The 19,569-nt window shown below is 33.7% G+C and overlaps 1 protein-coding gene across 17 annotated transcripts in view; it reads left to right on the top strand.

Moving 5' to 3' along the window:
• Nucleotides 1-19,569, top strand: part of HYCC2 (hyccin PI4KA lipid kinase complex subunit 2) — a 68,352-nt gene that overhangs the window by 17,551 nt on the left and 31,232 nt on the right. For all 17 annotated transcript variants that reach the window (XM_019726777.2, XM_074339831.1, XM_074339820.1 and 14 more), the window contains 3 exons: nt 10,391-10,471; nt 13,966-14,067; nt 19,123-19,302. In XM_019726777.2, coding sequence (XP_019582336.1) covers nt 10,421-10,471; nt 13,966-14,067; nt 19,123-19,302 — 333 coding nt within the window. In that variant the 5' untranslated portion in view covers nt 10,391-10,420. The remainder of the gene's footprint in view (nt 1-10,390; nt 10,472-13,965; nt 14,068-19,122; nt 19,303-19,569) is intronic.

Genomic DNA, 19,569 nt, shown 5'->3' with positions numbered 1-19,569 from the left:
CTTGAAATAATCACATCTTAATTAATGCCTTTAGATTTTACTTTTAAAAGTGTTTCCTTTTCAATAGCTGTGTATTTGAACCTTTTTGTTGCCTAAACTTTAGTTATTGATTTATCAGATTACTCAGCATAACGATATTACTTAGCTACATTGAGGTCAGTGCAAGAGAATTGCTGAGATGGTGTGTAGGTCCTGTATCTGCTGCACAGCAGGGGAGGCGTACTGAGCACTGGAAATGTAGCTCCTGCAACTAAGGAATTGAATCTTTACATTTTACTTTATTTAAATTTAAATTTAAGTAACCACTTGTAGCTAATGGCTACTATATTGGACAGTGTAGCTCTAGATTTTTCCTTAGGGAACTTGGTATTTACAACAACAGACCATTTTAAGTATTTAAGTTTCAGACTTATACCTTGAAATAGCTAAGTAGTTGTTGACCTAGTTTGAAAATTTGCAGTAGTACAATCATTTTTGCTATGTTGTCCTGATACTTATATAGCTTTGTTTTCAATAATGTTGGACCACCAGAAACCCTTAAGAACAGGTATCATAATTAGTTTTGCTTGCTGATGTGTTAACTTATTTAATTGAAAAAAAAACACAAAAAAACTTTGACATAGGTATTTCTATTAGCCCCATTTTATAAATGAGTAATTTGAGACCACAGGTTAGCTAAGTAACTTTCCCAAGGACACATAGCTTGTAGGGTCATAGAGCTGGAATTCGAACTCAGGCAGGCTAGAGCCAGAGCCCATACTCTTAAACAATTTAGCTGTACTGTCTCTTATATTCTAATTCTCTGTAAATTGACAATTCCTGAAAAAGATATATGCTAATTGTCAGCTAAGACACAATGTCTACCCATGTAGGTAATGGAGACTTATTGTACTTGCAGGAAGGCAGCTACCAACGCGTACTGTTTGCTTCCCGGCAAGTAGTTATTGATCTCCTTCAGATCATGTTCCAGCAGTTTATTATTTTGTTCATTATGTTGTATTAGGTCTTGCTAATAAAGGTTGCCATTACCATGGTCACCAAAAGGATAATTTTCTGTGATACCCTCTTCACTTTGTTAAGTACTCTGGAAGTGAGGCAGTACAGGCCTGAATGGAGCTGTATGCTGGAATATCAGCTTGATGTTTGCTCTTAAATATAGTTTTTATATACCAGGTGATGGAATGGGTGTACTATCCAGTAGAAGAAATCATCTTCAGAATTCTATATTGTCTGTTAAATAAAAAGAAAACTTGCAGTATGTCTGTATCTGTATTCGTAGCTACCTCTAGGTACTAAAAGATACTGAGTCCAGTTAGGAAATATGTATTTATAAAGTTTCTCTGTAACCACTACTCTATCAAATAAAGGTACGAAAATATATTTATAGGACTTAGATTTAGAAAGTAACTTATCATTCTAGAAAACTGAAGCCCAAAGAGGTTAAGTGATTTGTCCATGATTATATAAGCAGTGTGGTTCACTGATTGAACAAATATTAAGTATCTGCCATATATCCAGATACCATAGTATGCTTGTTAGCTTTGCGTGCATAGTGAGCACTCAAATGTGAGCAAAACAGAAATGGACCCTGTTCTCATGGAATTTACAATCTGATGGGAAAGATAGACAATAAGTAATAAGGTGTAATAAACAAAGTACAAAATCTAACGCTCTAGGAAGGAAACGAACCGTACTTGTTAGAATGGAAAATACTGGAGAAGGGAGAAAGCACTGCTAAAGTGGTCAAGAAAGGCCTGCTGAGACTAACAGAATTGGAAGGAGCCTATTTATATAGCAGGAATAGGACAGCATTGGAGGCTGGAGCAGCCTACACAGAATCCCTGAGGTGAAGGTATGTATGAAGCTATAGAAAAACTGAAAGGAGAGTAGAGCCAAGACATAGAAGGCTATGGTGGTAGTGGTAGAGGTGGGGGCAGTATCAACTATAAGAAAGGGACCAGGTTACATTTTTCAACCATGGGTTTTAGATTAGGCATTATATTCAAATCTGAGTTCTGCCACTTAAACTGTTACCTTGTGTTGGACATTCAATGTCTTTAAACTTTAATTTTCTTATCTGTTAGATGGAAATAACAAAAGCTATTTTATAGTTCATAGTATCATGAAGATAAATTATACTAGCGTAAGTGACCTGAAACTTAGACAGTCTGGCTCCAGAGTCCATGCTCAAAGTGTGTTCTGGGAATGCTTTCTGTGGGTCTGTAGGATCAAAATTAATTTTCATATTAATACCAGGACAGTATTTGCCTTCTTCACTGTCATTCTCTGATGAATTTACAAAGTCAAGTTTTTCAACAACGGATTGAATGCAAAGGCAATTATGAGATTTGCAAAAAATGTAAAACAATGTTACTCTTCTCACTAAATTTATTTTGGAAAAGTAAAGTTTCAATTTAAAAATGTTATTTATGTTAACATGTGATGGGCTTATTTCTTTTTGAATGAATTAATAAACTTTTTAAAATGTAACAATGAAAGGGAGTTCTGAGACAAAAAGTTGAGAACTGCAGCCCAAAGCTACTAGATTCTATTGCCTCCCATTAAGTCAGATAAAATATAGAAAACAGACGATACAGTGTTTATCCTTGATAGGCTCACTGATAACTTACTTTTGCTTCACTTTTAAGACATGTTTTTTCACTTTGTAACATTTTTTAAATTATGATGTCCAAATAAACGTTTCAGTAATCAGGCAAGTGAACTGTAAAATAGCAGTAGTCATACCCTATTTGGTATTTCAAGAATTTAGCTTTGTGTATTCAGTTATTTCAATTGATATTAGTAGCGCTACATAGGGTTGAATTTTTAATTGAATTTGTGTCTCTAACTGTTGCTTAAGATGTCTACAGAATATTACAGTATAGTGCAGCTTTGCAATGTACAGTTGTCTCAGCACATTACCTGACACATGCCAATTAATTCAAAGACAGTAAAATTGCCCAGTCTCTGTCTCTAATTTCAAACTTGGGCAAGGTTTATATGAATGTTTCATGCCTCTGGGAGACTATCTACCTGTTAAAGTTTCTGGGTGATTTTTAAAGAAGCTATTAACTTCCGTCTATATTTCATTTAGAAAAATAAAATTATTAAGCTTCATCAAGGTGAAAATCCAGGCAGAAATCTCAAGTTTTGTTACAGCCAAAAAACAATTGTCATTGTTAAAGGTGCTAAACAAATTGAGTTCCTGAGTACAAGTAACTAAATCAATAGATGTTTGAGTGCTTGCTGTGTGCCCAGCACTGGGGATGCAGCGCCTGTCCCTGTGAAGTACAGATTCTAGTTGGAAAGACAGACAGTAGTAAGTAAACAAATAAGCAAGATAATTACAGATATAGATAAATGCTATGAAGGAAATGGGAAGAGTGACAAGGGTTTGGGGAGGAGGAACTAGGGGGAGACAATTTAAGTAAACAAGGTGGGCTTCTGTGAGGAGGTGATATTTGAACTGAGTCTAATCCAGCCATATACAGAGAGCTGGAAAAGTGTGCCAGGTGGCTAGTATAAAGACCGAAGGTGGCCAGAAATATAAAGGATAATTTTTTAAAAGTCATATGTGATTGTATGGATAAGCTTATGCTCGTGTCCTTTAGTTAAACATTAAACAGTTTTTTTCATTTTAATAAAGAATCATTTTTTACTTACATTACGGTCTTAAAATTAGTAGTGTCAAGGAGTTGAAGAGATACGGTGTTTTAATTATAATTATTAATACCATATAGTTCTTTATTTAAAGGTATTTAACTTACAGTCATTTTTAAATGGTATTGGTAGAAACTAAAGTGATTTGGTGTGTCAAATTTGTGGTTATAGGAGAGATCAGACAGGAATTTAAAATAAATTTAACCTGGATGTGATCGTTTTAAGTGAAAGGTGGTCATCAGGATTGGGGAACTTTTCCAAAATATTTATTCCAGGACCTGTATCAAATAGAGATTCTGATGCAATATATATCATATTAAAGAGGTTTGTGTTTCTTGTATTGGATTCTTTTTGATTTTGAAAGCAGTTGATGTTCTTTGTAGAGAATTTGAAAAAAATGGCTGATTAATTGTAAGTGAAGACTACTACTAGAAAGTAGTAGTATACTTAAAAAAAAACACACTAATGCCTTGAAGTTAGCAAAAAGATAACTTACTAGTTTATAAATTATTCCTAAAACATAGAAATCTGGATTTAAACCATTTCAGTGTTTTAAACATTTATCTAAAACTTGTTTATTTTGATTTTTTAAAAAGTGTTTTTTGTGTGTGTAACAATAGCTAGTTAGAAACATAATGAAAAAGAATCACGATCACAGCAAGAAAATACAAACTACTTAGGAATCAGTTTAATTGGAAATGTGTTGACCTGTATGAAGAAAACAAAAAATTTATACTAAGATATATAAAAGAGGATTTTTAATTAAGAGCAATGCCATTCTTCTTTCTGTATGGGATAACTCAATATGGTGAAGATGTCATTTGGAATTAATTTACAAATTTAATTCCCAGGAGGATGGAGTGTGGGAAAGAAACTTACCGGTATAAGTCTAATATTTATCTGGAAGAATGAAATATATTTTTAGGAAAAAAGAATTAAGATACCTTGTTTCCCCGAAAATAAGACCGGGTCGTATATTAATTTTTGCTCCAAAAGACGCATTAGGGCTTATGTTCAGGGGATGTCATCCTGAAAAATCATGCTAGGGCTTATTTTCCGGTTTGGTCTTATTTTTAGGGAAACACGGTAGTGTTTCATATTAAAGTGCAATATAAAACCACAGTAGCTAAAACATTCTAGTCCTGGTGCAAAGTTAACCGGAAAGGTAGTGCAGAAAAAGTTTAAAATATATGTAAGACTTTCAATATATGATAAAAATAGCATTTCAAGTTTGTAAGAAAAAAATGAACATGCAAACAGTGTAGTAGAACAATTGAGAACTAATGGGAGAGAAAACATTGTTAGACCTTAATCTCATGTCACATTCTAAAATAACTTCCTGATTGTTTAAAGAGTAAACTGTAAATGTGGATTTTAACTTTAGAAGATTTAAGGGTGGTTTTTAAGATACAGTAAAATATATTGTGATATCTTTTTGCCATGTGTCTTTCAAATACATTGCAGCATTCTGTGTATTAAATTTTTAATGTTTTGGCAGTAGGTACACTCTAATGTTCTAATACCGATTTTTCTATGCTGAGGTATTAGCTTTATAAATAGAGCAGGAAGAAATTATTCTGTACATGTGACAATCATGCTCTTTTTTTTTTTTTTTTTTAAAGATTTTATTGGGGAAGGGGAACAGGACTTTATTGGGGAACAGTGTGTACTTCCAGGACTTTTTTCCAAGTCAAGTTGTTGTCCTTTCAATCTTAGTTGTGGAGGGTGCTGTTCAGCTTCAAGTTGTTGTCCTTTCAGTCTTAGTTGTGGAGGGCGCAGCTCAGCTCCAAGTCCAGTTGCCGGTTGCTAGTTGCGGGAGTTGAGTAGGGAACCTTGTGTTTGAGACCCCGCGCTCCAACCAACTGAGCCATCCGGGAGGCAGCTCAGCTCAAGGTGCCGTGTTCAATCTTAGTTGCAGGGGGCGCTGCCCACCATCCCTTGCGGGACTCGAGGAGTTGAACCGGCAACCTTGTGGTTGAGAGCCCACTGGCCCATGTGGTAATCGAACCGGCAGCCTTCGGAGTTCGAAGCACAGAGCTCCAACCGCCTGAGCCACCAGGCCGGCCCCAATCATGCTCTTTAAAAATATATGATGGATTATGGTTTTTAGATCCTATATTTAGATATGCTATCAATAACATTTATATACTGTGACATTAAAATTTCAAATCCAATTCTTAGAATTTATACAGAAGAGGACACAAGTGCATAAATATGTGTAAGGACATTCACTGCAGCATTTTTTTTTTATATTATAAGAAAGTTGAAAACAATCTGTCCATTAGTAAATTATTAAGTAAGTTATGAGATTAGCTTACGGTTAATTACTCTATGACTGTTCAAAAGAATGAGATAGCTCTATAGGTCTTTCATATATTGTTAACAAAATAGCACATTGTAGAATACTATGTATGATGAACACGTAACTATTTAAATAAATACAGTGAATGTGTAAAAAAATTTACACTAAAAGACACATTGCCATTAATTCCCCCTTGCTTCAAACATACTTATCCCATCGTTCTTACCACTTTCTGAAGCAGTTCTGAAAGTTTTCTTTTGTGAGTGTCTTTAGTTACACTGTCATGGCTGCCTTGATGTCCTGAATCAACTCAAAATGTTTATCTTTCATAGTCGCTTTGACTTTGGGGAAGAGCCAGAAGTTGCATTGTGCCAGATCTGGTGAATAAGGTAGATGAGGACACACTGTAATGTTTTTATTTGACAGAAATTGCCGTACCAGAAGCAGTGTGTGACATGGAGCGCTGTCATGATGGAGGATGAAACCATTTGCCCATCTCATGTTAATGTGTTGTTCATGATCCATGATTTATGGCACACTTTAAAACACCTCTCAACCGTAGCTCATACTCAACTTACGGCAGTGAACATGTTGAAAGTCACACACGGTTACTAGGGTTCAACATGCCGCCTCCTGTGTTGAAGATCCTTGCTGTTCTGTTGGATGGCACTCAGCAGGAGAATTCACTGTATTTTTTGATAATTTATGTATATATATGCACATACATGAATATATATCTGGAAGAAAACTGCATAACAAGTGGTTGACTGTGTTAATCTTTGTCGGTAGTGTAGGTAGTTGAGCTTTCTTGGTTCCTTTTTTTTAATAGGCATACATTATAGTATTTTTAAATTATTTAGTAATTGAATATCAACTATTACTTCATATTTGAAGCTAAAGATATTTGTAAAATTAGAGATCATAGTTGTAGTACAGAACAGGAATGGCTTTGTAATTTTCCAGTAAATAAAAAATAAAAATCACTTAATATCCAGCAATAGAAATATAGTGTTTTTTAAGTTCCTATTTTATTATGGAAAAATAAGTCCTTTCTGTCACCACTACAATGAAATTGTGCTTTTCCTCCTTACGTGGGAATAAATTTATCGGAAGTGTTTACCTCCTTTTCTGAAGTACTTTTCAAAGAGGATATAAAATTAAGTCTATTTTTCCTCTTGTGGTCCACTGAACTCATACCGATAATGTGGTAGAAAGAGATGTTATAAGTGATTATTAACAAAACAGCTCCTTTTGTTTATACCTTCATAAGAGACTTGGTAGGAAAGGGAAATATCAAAGGGAGATCAATATGTTAGAATCTATCCCTAAAATATTTCCTGAGAAACTAATGTAGGCTTTGCTTTAACTTTTTATGTTTTATTTGAAGCTTAATTAAAATGGAACCTAGCTTACTTATTTTTCAGGTACGTTGTAAATAAAAACTATTTTTATTATTAGTAGTTATTCAGGTTTTTCTAATTTCCAGAGACTTGGTAGGAACTCTCAGAGCAAATGCAGTAAGTAGCAAGCCTGGAATTTTTTTAGTCTTCATACTATTGGGAAGTTTGTAGCTAGCTCCGAAAGGGGTACCAGCCCTTTCTCTGCATTATAGCCAGATAAGCTTTTCAAACCTTGAATCTTATTGTCTATCTCTTAAAATCCTCAGTCACTTTCCATATTTAATGTGCACTGGTATGTTCTGTTGATACTTTGGGTCATGCTTACCTCTCTACCCTCAACTCTTGCCCCTTGTTTTCTGTGCTCCTAGCACTTGGATCTTCCTTCAGATTCTACAACTTCCTGTGTTATTCTCTTGCCACAGGAACTTTATATATGCTTTTTTCTCATTTCAGAATGTTCTTTTCCTACTCCCCTTAACTTCTGATCTTTGATGTCTCAGTTTCAGCACTACCTCTGAGAAGCCTTTTGATTTCTTCAACAGTGTTAGGTTCCTTTGCTTTATGCTTTTGTGTGCCTTTCCTTCCTCATCTCTGCAAAAATATATTTGGTCTCCTCCACTAGACAAATGCTCCATTAGAGTGAGTCTGCATCTGGTTTTGTTTACCATTGTATTTCCAACTGCTAGCATAATGGCTGGCAAATAGTTGGTGCTTGAATATTTATGCAATGGATCAATGAATTTCTGACTGAATCCCTCCTTTGCTTTTTGGTTAATTGTCTCCATGAGTTCTGAGAAGCTTCCGGAGGCAAATACCTCAGGATATTTAGACAGTTGTTCAAACTGAAAATTATAGTGTATGATGGATCCATGCTTATTTTACTTTTTTTTGTAATTCACTTTTTTTTAATGGAGGTGTAAGTTGCATAGAGTAAGATGCACAGTAATCATAGTTATATCCATTTTTAGGTGAAGAACTAGGTTTTAAAGAGCATTTAGTACCACTTACCTAACTGGTATTTGAAAGGAAAAAAAGGGAATTCTGACAATGATTTGAGCAGTCATTGTAATAAATGTAGGAGCCTTATAAAAGTACTTTTCTGAAAGGGGTTATCATTGGGATGTGTAGCTGTGATGTTTTTTGAAGTTATTTTTAAGAGATTCATTTCTTCATCAAGTGGTTTTAACATGGGAGTCGATGTCTACTATGGGTTTTGCTAGATCTATGAACTCCCTAAAATTGTTTGCAAAATAATGTGCATATGGGCATCATATTTATTTTTTTCTGAATTAGGGATCCATAGTTTTGTTCGGATATCAAAGGTGGAGGGGAAGTTTGTGACTTTCTGCTTTTTTCTATACCCTCCTCCAAAAAAGGTTAAGAACTGTTGCTTTATAACTTGTATATCATGATTTGTATGTAGGGTTAGTTCACCAGACCTTTTTCCCCCTATAGTTCATTATGGAACATTTCAAACCTGTAACAAAGTAGACAGAATAGTGTAATGAAATGTGTGTTCGGATAACCAGTTACTAAGCTTAAGTGGTTATCAATTCATGGCCAATCGTATTTCGTCTATACCCAATGTACTTTCCTCCTTTGGCTGCCCCCTAAACCCCCTGATTATTTTCAAGAAAATCCCAGGCATAATTTCACTAATAAATATTTCAGTATGTATCTCTAAGAGATAAGCACTATTTTAAAAACTAACTATAATACCATTATCAAATATAAAAACCTATAATAATTTCTTAATATCATTAAAAAACAAGTCATATTCAACTTCCTACAGTTGTGTCATGCTCTTTTTAATTGTTTGAAACAGAGTCCAAGTAACATTCATACTTTGGTTATTGGTTTTCTTTTTACATCTTTTTTGATCTGTAGATTTCCCTATCTCTTTTTTCTCTTGCATTTTATTTGAATAAATCCATCAGTCTATTTTAAGAACATTTGCTATTTTAAAATAAAGGGCATGTCTTACTCCTTTTTGTTCTCCTTGCTTACGTAGTACTTGGTAGAGCACATTATATAGGGATATTTTTTTAAATCCTTTTAGAATTGAAGGGGGAAACTATGAAATCTGATTTCCTTTGTTAAAGAAGCAATTTCAGTGTGGAATTTAACACACTCTTAACACGTTGCATACGGCGGGGTTTAAATCCCTCGTGAAGATTCTCATGATCCGTCCGCAACGTGTTAGGAAATATTATCTTTTTAATAAAGAAACTTTCTTTTCAGTTGCTTTGAAAACGTTTCCTTTTCCCCCCAAGAAGTTCTTTATTTCTAGTTATCTTTTGAGCCTTAAATTAAAAAACCAAAAACCTTTTATTGTTTTTCTCACTTTAAAAATAATACATGCTTCTTTATTTCTTTTTATAATTCAAAATTACATAATTAGAATATCATCAATAATTCTTCCCTCAGAGGCAACCACTTAATAGTTTAGTGTATATGAGCTTCTTTACATTTTATATAATTTTTTTAAAGGAATCATATGTTTTTTCTATTTGGACATTTTTCCATTTTAGAAAGCATAAAAATCTATCTTCTTCGAAGGCCTTATTTCGTGTAGCGTATATACATTTGTAATCAGTTTGCTGAATATATACCCTTGATTTCTAGCTTTTCTAGCTTTGTCATTTATAGCCTGTTACATGGTGTGTTCTGTGATGTATGATATTCTAGTTGTATATTTGGTAAAAGCTCCAGGCATGGACTGTGCATTTGTCTTGGGTAACGTGCAGTTTGATTTCGCTCAATAAACTTGTTTTTGCCACTTTGAAGTATAATTGATGGGGAAAATATAAAAGCATTAGGAAAATAGGTTTCAAATGTATCATTACAGATAGAACTTCTTTCTTTAAAAAAAATTAGTTTTAATTGAGCTCTAGACTCTAAAGTAAGCCTCCTTATCTAAAATATATACTAGATGAGTTTCTTCTTTAATGAAAGGCACACTTCATTTATCTTTGGTAATTTCTGTATGTAGTCATGCTGTCCTCAATTCAGTGCTTGTTTCTTTCAGAGATAAAAGAATAATCAAAGGTGAAAGAAGATGCTGGGATCTGAACGTGGAGTTGTGGAAGAATGGTTATCAGAATTCAAGGTAAATGAGATTGAGGATAAGAATGTGTCATATGATTCTATATGTCAGTAATTCAAACAGTGAATATGTGATCTGTGGAGAAACTGAAACAAATGTCATGATATGAAGTGGAAATAGCAAAATTTGAAATAACATGTTTATATAATTACAACTCTTTAAAAAGGCACTAATGTGAATAATGGCTAGAAGAGAATATGTAAAAATGAAAGTAGTTGTTAGGATTGATGAGGGGATATATAAATTTAAAAATATATTTAGTAAAAGAGAGGAAGCCTCCAAGTTTTAATAAGGTATAGAAATAGGATTTTGCCTTATATTTTTATTTCCTAATTTAAAATCATTTATTTGATTAAAAACTATATAATTTATGAACACTATAGAAATAAGTGTTTTGTAAACATAAAATGCAATAATTGAAATATGGTCTACACTATTTTTTTTTAGACTAGATTAGTTTAAGGTGACCTATTTAAGCAATCTTGTCATAATGTGTGATCCCTAATCATTTTTCATGGTTGAGTATGGTAGTTTGAATTATATAACATCCTAACTTACTTTGTTTTATTAACTCGCATGGTTCTTTCTCTCTTTCTTTTTTTTCTTTTCTTTTTAAATTTTTGGGCTTTTTTAAATTGGGGAACAGTGTGTATTTCCAGGACTTTATTGGGGAGCAGTGTTTTTCGCGGGACCCATCAGCTCCAAGTCAAGTTGGTGACCTTTCAGTCTTCGTTGTGGAGGGCATAGCTCAGCTCCAAGTCCAGTTGCTGTTGTTCAATCTTAGTTGCAGGGGACGCAGCCCACCATCCCTTGTAGGAGTCGAACCGGCAACCTTGTGGTTGAGAGCCCATGCTCCAACCAACTGAGTCATCTGGCCGCCTGGGAGCTCAGCGGCAGCTCGTTGTCTTCATTCTAGTTGTGGAGAGCATAGCTCGCTAGCCCATGTGGGAATCGAATTGGCAACCCTGTTGCCCAGAGCTCACGCTCTTAACCAACTGAGCCACCCATCTGTCGGTTATTTCTTGTATTAATTATTTTTACTTTTCTTGACTCTTATAAATCTTTTCAAGAGGAACTTATGTAAAATAAAGTTCCTGACTTGCAGAATTTTAAGTTTACTTTTGTTTTCCTTTGATGGTGTTCTTTTATTTTCCATCTTTTTATTTTTTTAATTTCTTTTTTATTTTTAGTTTCAAGTGTACAAAACAATGTAATAGTTAAACATTTATACCCCTGACAAAGTGATAACCCCCCTCCCCCATCTACTACCCCTCTGACATCGTATATAGCTGTTACAATTCCATTGACTCTATTCCCTGTGCTGTATTCCACATCCTGTGCCTATGTGTGTGTGTGTGTGTGTGTGTGTGTGTGTATATATATATATATATATAATTATAGTTGACATTCATTATTATTCAGCTTCAGGTGTACACTCTAGTGGTCAGGTATCTACATCGTCCATGAAGTGGGCTCCCTAGTAAGACAAGTGTCCATTGGATACCCTACAAAATCTTTACAACGTTATTGATTATATTCCCCAAACTGTCTTTCATATCCCCATGGCAATCTTGTGGTTACCAATTTGTGCTTTCTAAACCCCTCACCTTCTCCCTCGTACCCACTCCCCTCACATCTAGCAACTCTCAGTTTTTCTCTATATCTCTGAGACTGTTTCTGACTAGTTTGTTCATTTATTCTATTCTTTAGATTCCACATATAAGTGAGGTCATATGGTATTTGTCTTTCTCCGTCTTTCTTATTTCACTTAGCATAATGTTCTCTAAGTCCATCCATATTGTTGCAAATAGTAAGATTTCATTCTTCTTTATGGCCGAATAATACTCCATTAGATAGACATACCACAATTTCTTAATCCAGTCGTCTACTGGTGGGCATTTCAGTTGTTTCCATGTTTTGGCTATTGTGAATAGCACTGCAATAAACACAAGGGTACATAAATTTTTTCACATTAGCATTTTGGATTTCTCTGGATAGATACCTCAGACTGGAATTGCTTGGTCATAAGGTAGTTCCATTTTCAATTTTTTTGAGATACCTCCATACTGATTTCCATAGTGGCTGCATCAGTCTGCGATCTCACCAGAAGTGCACGAGGGTTCCCTTTTCTCCACATCCCTGCCAGCACTTGTTGTTTTGTGATGTATTGATGATAGCCATTCTGACCGGAGTGAGGTGGTATCTCATTATGGTTTTTATTTGCATTTCTCTAATGATCAGTGAGGTTGAGCATTTTTTCTTATGTCTGTTGGCCACCTGTATGTTCTCTTTAGAAAAATGTCTCTTCATGTCCTCTGCCCGTATTTCATTGGGTTGTTTGTTTTTTTGGTGTTGAGTTGAATGAGTTTTTTATAAAATTTGGATGTTAACCCCTTGTCAGATGTATCATTGACAAATATCTTCTCCCCTTCAGTAGGATGCCTTTTTGTTTTATTGATGGTTTCCTTTGCTGTGAAAAAAACTTTTTAGTTTGATATAATCCCATATGTTTATTTTTTGTCTTATTTCCCTTGCCTGAGGGGATATATTAATATCAGTAAAAATATTACTAAGGGTAATGTCTGCAAATTTACTGCCTATATTTTCTTCTAGAAGTTTTATGGTATCAGATCTTACATTTAAGTCTTTAATCCATTTTGAATTTATTCTTGTATATGGCATAAGGAGGTGGTCCAGCTTCATTTTTTTTGCATGTGTCTGTCCAGATTTCCCAGCACCACTTATTGAATAGACTGTCTTTACCCCAGTGTAAATTCTTGCTTCCATTTTCATAGATTAAATGACCATATAGGCATGGATTTATTTCTGGGCTCTCTGTTCTGTTGATCTATGTGTCTGTTTTTATGCCAGTACCATGCTGTTTTGATTACTATAGCCTTATAGTATGATTTGATGTCAGGTGTTGTGGTACTTCCCACTTAGTTCTTATTTCTCAAGATTGCCATAGCTATTTGGGGTCTTTTATGGTTCCATATAAATTTTAGGATTATATGTTCTATTTCTGTGAAAAATGTCCTTGGTCGTTTGATAGGAATTGCATTGACTCTGTATATTGCCTTAGGCAATATGTACATTTTAACTATATCAATTCTTCCTATCCATGAACATGGTATGCGTTTCCATTTATTTGTATTTTCTTTAATTTCTCTCATAATTTTCTGAGTACAGGTCTTTTACTTTGGTTAAATTTATTCCTAAGTATTTTATAGTTTTTGAAGCCATTGTAAATGAGACTATTTTCTTAATTTCTCCTTCTGAGAGGTAATTATTGGTGTATACAAATGCAATTGATTTCTGAATGTTAATTTTGTATCCTGTTACTTTACTAAATTCATTTATCAGTTCTAATAGTTTTTTGCTGGAGTTTTTTGGGTTCTCTCTATATAGTGTCATGTCATCTCCATATAATGACAGTTTTACTTCCTCCTTACCAATTTGGATGCCTTTAATTTCTTTTTTTGATGTTTTTTTTTTAGGCGTTACCTGACACTCAGATCACCAATTATGCTGCAACTTTACACCGGAAGAAAACACTGGTACCAGCCCTCTATAAAGTTATTCAAGATTCAGATAATGAGGTAAGAGAGATTATAAGAAATATAATTTCAACATAGTAAAATGAAACGTGTACTAAAACACATATATTTAAGGTTTGTAGTTTTCTGTTCCTTTTTTTTTGCTTTTTTTTTTAATCCTTCTTAAGGGACTGGAAAACTTTCTTTCTGCTGTTTTTCATTCTGATAGTTGCTTTGGCTTTCCCCATGCCCTCTCTCTCCATATTTTTAAATATTTTGATCAGATTTGTTCCTGTTGAGAACAGTATGTTTTGATTCTTCATTTGAGTGACCGTCGTCTCAGTAGATTATTTATTTAATGTGAAACTTTTCTGTTTCCGATTCTCAATGTTTCCTTTTCTGGAAGCCCAATTTCAACCATATACTGATTTAGATTTATTTATTTTAAGTATTGTTGGCAGTTATTTTATTGACAATATAGAACTATGTATAATTACTTTAATCAGTGAACTCAGACTGGTAACATGAAATGATAGCTAGTAAATTTAGCTTGAAAATGATCAGAGAAAGCACTTTTTAGCCTAAATAATCAAGACTAATAAACTTAAAATAAGAGTTTCCTATTACTCAGTTTTGTGATAGAAGGGGAAAAAATGCATCTATTGAATCTATTTGTTAATTTATGCAAAATACACACATTATCTTTTCATTAACACAATAGTATGACATACAATTTTATCACCACTGGATTCATGTATGCTTTAAAATGATAATGAAAGGAACACACAGGAAAGTAGCTTCTTATCTTCCCAGATACAGCCTCCAAGAGTGCCTCTGCTGTGTACTGGAGTGAGTTTGAAGAAGTTCAGGTAATCATCGCCTAACCAGCAGCTTAACATAAAGTGCATCTTCATTTTTGTCCTATCACTAAAAGCTTGCTTATTGACCTCTTTCTTTCCTATCTTCTAAACTTGGATTGGCTTTCACTTAGGCTTGCATCTGTTGCTATTTGTAGCAGCAATTGCAGGACTCATTTGCTTCTTTTTATGTGTATTTATGAATGTTTTATAACTTTAGGTGTGGTAATGTACATATATGCATATCATTGTTCAGGAGTTTTCAAAATTCTGTTTGAATAATGAATGTGTGTATTTCCCACCCCTTGTTTTGCACTGTCTTAACATTTAAGCTTTGCTTATTAAAATTTGTTTTATGCTTTCTCTTTAGATTGTAAGCTCTTTGTGGGCAGTGGTCATATATTCTATATTTGTTACTTCCCAGAATCTAGTATTTTTTCATGTATCTAATGAATACTTAATAAATGTTGATTAGAAGAATAGTGAAATACAAAATGAGAGTCTAAAATGCTATCATTTTCATTGGGACTCACAGGTGTATAAAAAGTATCAGTTTCCTTTTGTTTTTATACTTTGGAAGCTTTGATAGTTAAAAAAAGTTATTCACATAATTTTATATTGTCATACTTTATAATATTAATGTGTCAGATATGTCATGGCTAGAACTGGAAAAATTGCAACTTGAGAGATTCATGGTCAAGACCCAGCAGTCATTGTAATCAACCATTTGCCAGAACAGGTCTGTCTCCTATCAGGTCATAAGGTTCTAACCATGTGTTTGTACTTCAGAAAAAACAGAATGTGAAGCTCTATAGAGTCTTAAAGCAATTCTGGACTTTAGTCCTAGAAGGGAGGCCATTTAAGTCCTGATCTTGCTGTATTCTGAACATAATCAAATGTATTTAGTTAACAGGAAATTATTTCAGAAAAATGTCATGTGCCATATATAATATTAATTGAAACTTACGACACTCTTACTAATAATTTTGCTTTAAAGACCATAAAAGTTCTTAAGAAAGTATATTTCCTAGAAGTTTAATATTACATAACATGGCCAACCTGTACTATAAGTTTTAATCTCTGGACCAACATATTGTTTTATTGTTCTCCTTTCCCTCACACCAGATCTCTTACTCACTCTATTAGTTCTTTTGTTTCTTCTACTTCAAGGAGACCTTCAAGTTTCTCCATTTTAAATGCAAGACAAAAAAAATCTCAAATGGGCACATAATACTGCATTACAGTCTTGCTTTACTTCTTTGGTACATGTCCCGCTGTTCCTTTTGTACCTTCTCTTTCCTCATAGTCTCACGCTCCTTAGTGCTCATTTTCAGCTTGCTTTCTATGTCATTACAAAATAATAAGAAAATAGTTGGGAATTCTTTTATTTTTCCATTGAAATATACCACTCTACCAGCATCTATACCCATACTCTCATGCCTTTTCTGTAATTCAGTGGATGAAATATCCCAGGTTGTATCAAAGGTCATCTCTTCCACTTAGGCCTGGATCACATCTTCTGCAGCCACCTCAAAGATTGCTCCTGCAATTATTCCCTCTCTTTCTTCCATGATTGAATTTTCCTTCCCTGATAAATGGAAATGGTAAACAACCATATTCTATTTTTTAAAAACCTCTTTGATTTGCCTCCTATATTATTATCTACCCCATTTCTCTGTCCCTCTTTACTGATGAACTTCATAAAGTATTGCTTATTTATAGTTTCTGTCTACTTGACCCCTTTTCTTTACTTCACAGTCTTTCTTTAACCCAAATGGGGCTTTAGTCATCGTTATTCCACCAAACTGCTCTCAGTGTGTTCATCAGATACCGTGTCTCATAGTAATTATCATGTCAAACTGTTTGCTAAATCTGGGGAAGGTATCAGTTATCCATAAGCGTTTTTTTCACCAGGATGATGATTTTTAATACCTTTTGATGTGGGTGATAGCACTATGTAGAGGATGTCAGTCATTTATGATACTGAGAAATTGAGAACATGAGGGCCTGATACATATGCTTAGAATTAAAGATTTTAACAGATAGCATTGGCAAGTTTTGTTTTTTGTGTTTTTTTGGTTTGTTTTTTGCTTTTTTTTTAAATTGGAGAATATTGGGGAACAGTGTGTTTCTCCAGGGCCCATCAGCTCCAAGTCATTGTCCTTCAATCTAGTTGTGGAGGGCGCAGCTCAGCTCCAAGTCCAGTTGCCATTTTCAATCTTTAGTTGCAGGGGCTGCAGCCCACCATCTTATGTGGGAATTGAATCGGCAACCTTGTTGTTGAGAGCTCACGCTCTAACCAACTGAGACATCCGGCTACCCCTCAGCTCATTGGCAGCTGGTTGTCTTCAATCTAGTAGTGGAGGGCGCAGCTCACTGGCCCACGTGGGAATAGAACCTGCAACCCTGTTGTTCAGAGCGCACTCTAACCAATTAAACTATCCAGCTGCCCCGGCAAGTTTTTAACTATCTTATTTTGCAGTGGCATCTAATCAAAAGTTACTGGACTGACAGCCACTCCTCTTCCTGGTTTTTAAAATAAGCATAGTAATAGTTTTCATAACTCTGTATTCTTTGTTATGTTTAATTAAAATATAGCCTCCTACATGCCAGTGTACTTCTTGCTATTGAGGAAGGGAAGTTATTTATAACATAAACAAATCGTAATTGTTCCATCTCCAGTAAAATTTAGAGAAGGCAATTTTAGTCATTTACTAAAGAGGAAAGTATATTTGATACTTGTATATATTTTTTTAATAAATAAATTTATGACAGCAACAATCTTTAATGCCCCAAAAGAGCTGAATGTTATTGTCAGTACTTTAAAAAGATGCCAGCAATGGACTATTTTTAAAAGTTTATTGCTTCATTATTGGGACTGTGTCAAATATACTATTTGTGATTAAACAACTCTCACCTCTTACTCCACTTTCATTCTAATACAAGAAATGTGGTATAATGGGTACATCAACTTGGTGTCAGAAGACTTGAATTCTAGTGTCTTTCTCCACCACTAACTTCTGTGACCTTAGGCAAATTGTCTGACTGATCAAGACTTCAGTGTAACGGGCGAGTTGGAATGTTTTTTAAGACTTCAAATATTATGATAGTGATTTCACATAAAGGGCTTAGTAGTTACTAGACTAGAATGTGTGTGTATAAATTTTTTTTTCTTAAGAGCTAAACTTAACTCATCTGAATATATTAACTGTGCAATCAGCGTAAGATTTGTTTACTTTTAATTTACAATTGTGAAAGTAGTGACTTTATTCTAGAATGTTAGATTATTAACATTCTAGACATGTATAACTAGGTTCAAGCAGATTTCCAAATGTATATGCATTATTTTAATCATTCAGAATAGAGGTAAGCATATAAATTACTGAATAATTCATTTTTAAGCTAGTGTTAAATCTTAAACATTATTTTATAGTTTCCTGTCAGTGTTTTGTCTATATTTTAAAATCATAGTCTTGTGTAGTCTGCAGTTATTCCAACAAAACCATTCTATATTGGCAGTGCATGTTAGGGAAAGGGGAGAGATTTATTTAAACTCCGTTTCTTCAGTTTTCAAGGTTGTGAAGTTCCTCATAAGACATATTGTGTGATAGCATATGAAGAATTATACAGTTAAACATTGGGAAAGCTATTTCTGTATACTTTTCTCCTTTTCAAAATCTTTCAAATAAATATAATTAGAACGTATGTCAGTCTTAAAATACAAAACTCATCTGTTTGTTTTACTTATTAGCCAGCATTAATTTAAAATATTAGCATTTTGGATGTCCAAATATTATGTATTGCAAAATCTCTTTCTCTACTGAGTGGTATATAATTTGTTTAAATAATAGTCTTAGGTTGATACTTAAAGTTTATTTTCAACAAGATTGTTTGCAATTATTTTCTTCCAATAGAAACTTTTTAAAATGGAGGATAGTGAAGGTTGGTCAGAATAGAAAAGGAAACTCACTAAATATTAAGTGTAGTGCATTGGTTAAAGAACTAATTAATAAATTTAATAGTACAGTGTGTTAAAAGATATGTTGATATTATAGGGCACAAAATACTTAATTAGTAGATTGGTCCATTTAACATGTCGTCTATATAAATAAGCATTAAGATTTTGGTTGCATTGATTCAAAATATGCAAAAATTAATATTGAGAATTTATTTTGAAAATATGTAAGTATACATGCCTTTAAAAATATATAGTTATAGCCAAAAGAATAGAAATAGCTAATGTACTTTATTTTCCTTTTAGCTCCTGGAGCCTGTCTGCCATCAGCTGTTTGAACTCTATCGTAGCTCTGAAGTTCGACTTAAGAGGTTCACATTGCAATTCTTGCCAGAATTGATATGGGTTTATTTACGGCTTACAGTTAGCCGAGACAGGCAGAGTAATGGTTGCATTGAAGCACTTCTGTTAGGAATTTATAACTTGGTAAGTTGAAAATGATAGTTTGGGAAATTTAAAGTATTTTTTAAAGCCCTCTAAAATAATACTTAAAGAATATTTAAAGAAAAAGAAATTGAAATGTCTACTGAATAATTTATTTGAGCTAATTAAATTGAGTACAGAGGTGCTTAATAAGTAATTGCTGATAATACATTTTATAAAGTAGGTGAAACTTACAATTTACAGCGTTGTTAGTGTTCTATGACTTATTTAAGTTATTTTTATTTGACTAATATTTATAAATACCTTGCA

Source organism: Rhinolophus sinicus, linkage group LG01, assembly GCF_036562045.2.
Source record: "Rhinolophus sinicus isolate RSC01 linkage group LG01, ASM3656204v1, whole genome shotgun sequence".
In the NCBI taxonomy this organism is placed as follows: Eukaryota; Metazoa; Chordata; class Mammalia; order Chiroptera; family Rhinolophidae; genus Rhinolophus; species Rhinolophus sinicus.
The sequence above is the reverse complement of the archived record's forward strand: the minus strand, read 5'-3'. Positions and strand labels throughout refer to the sequence as shown.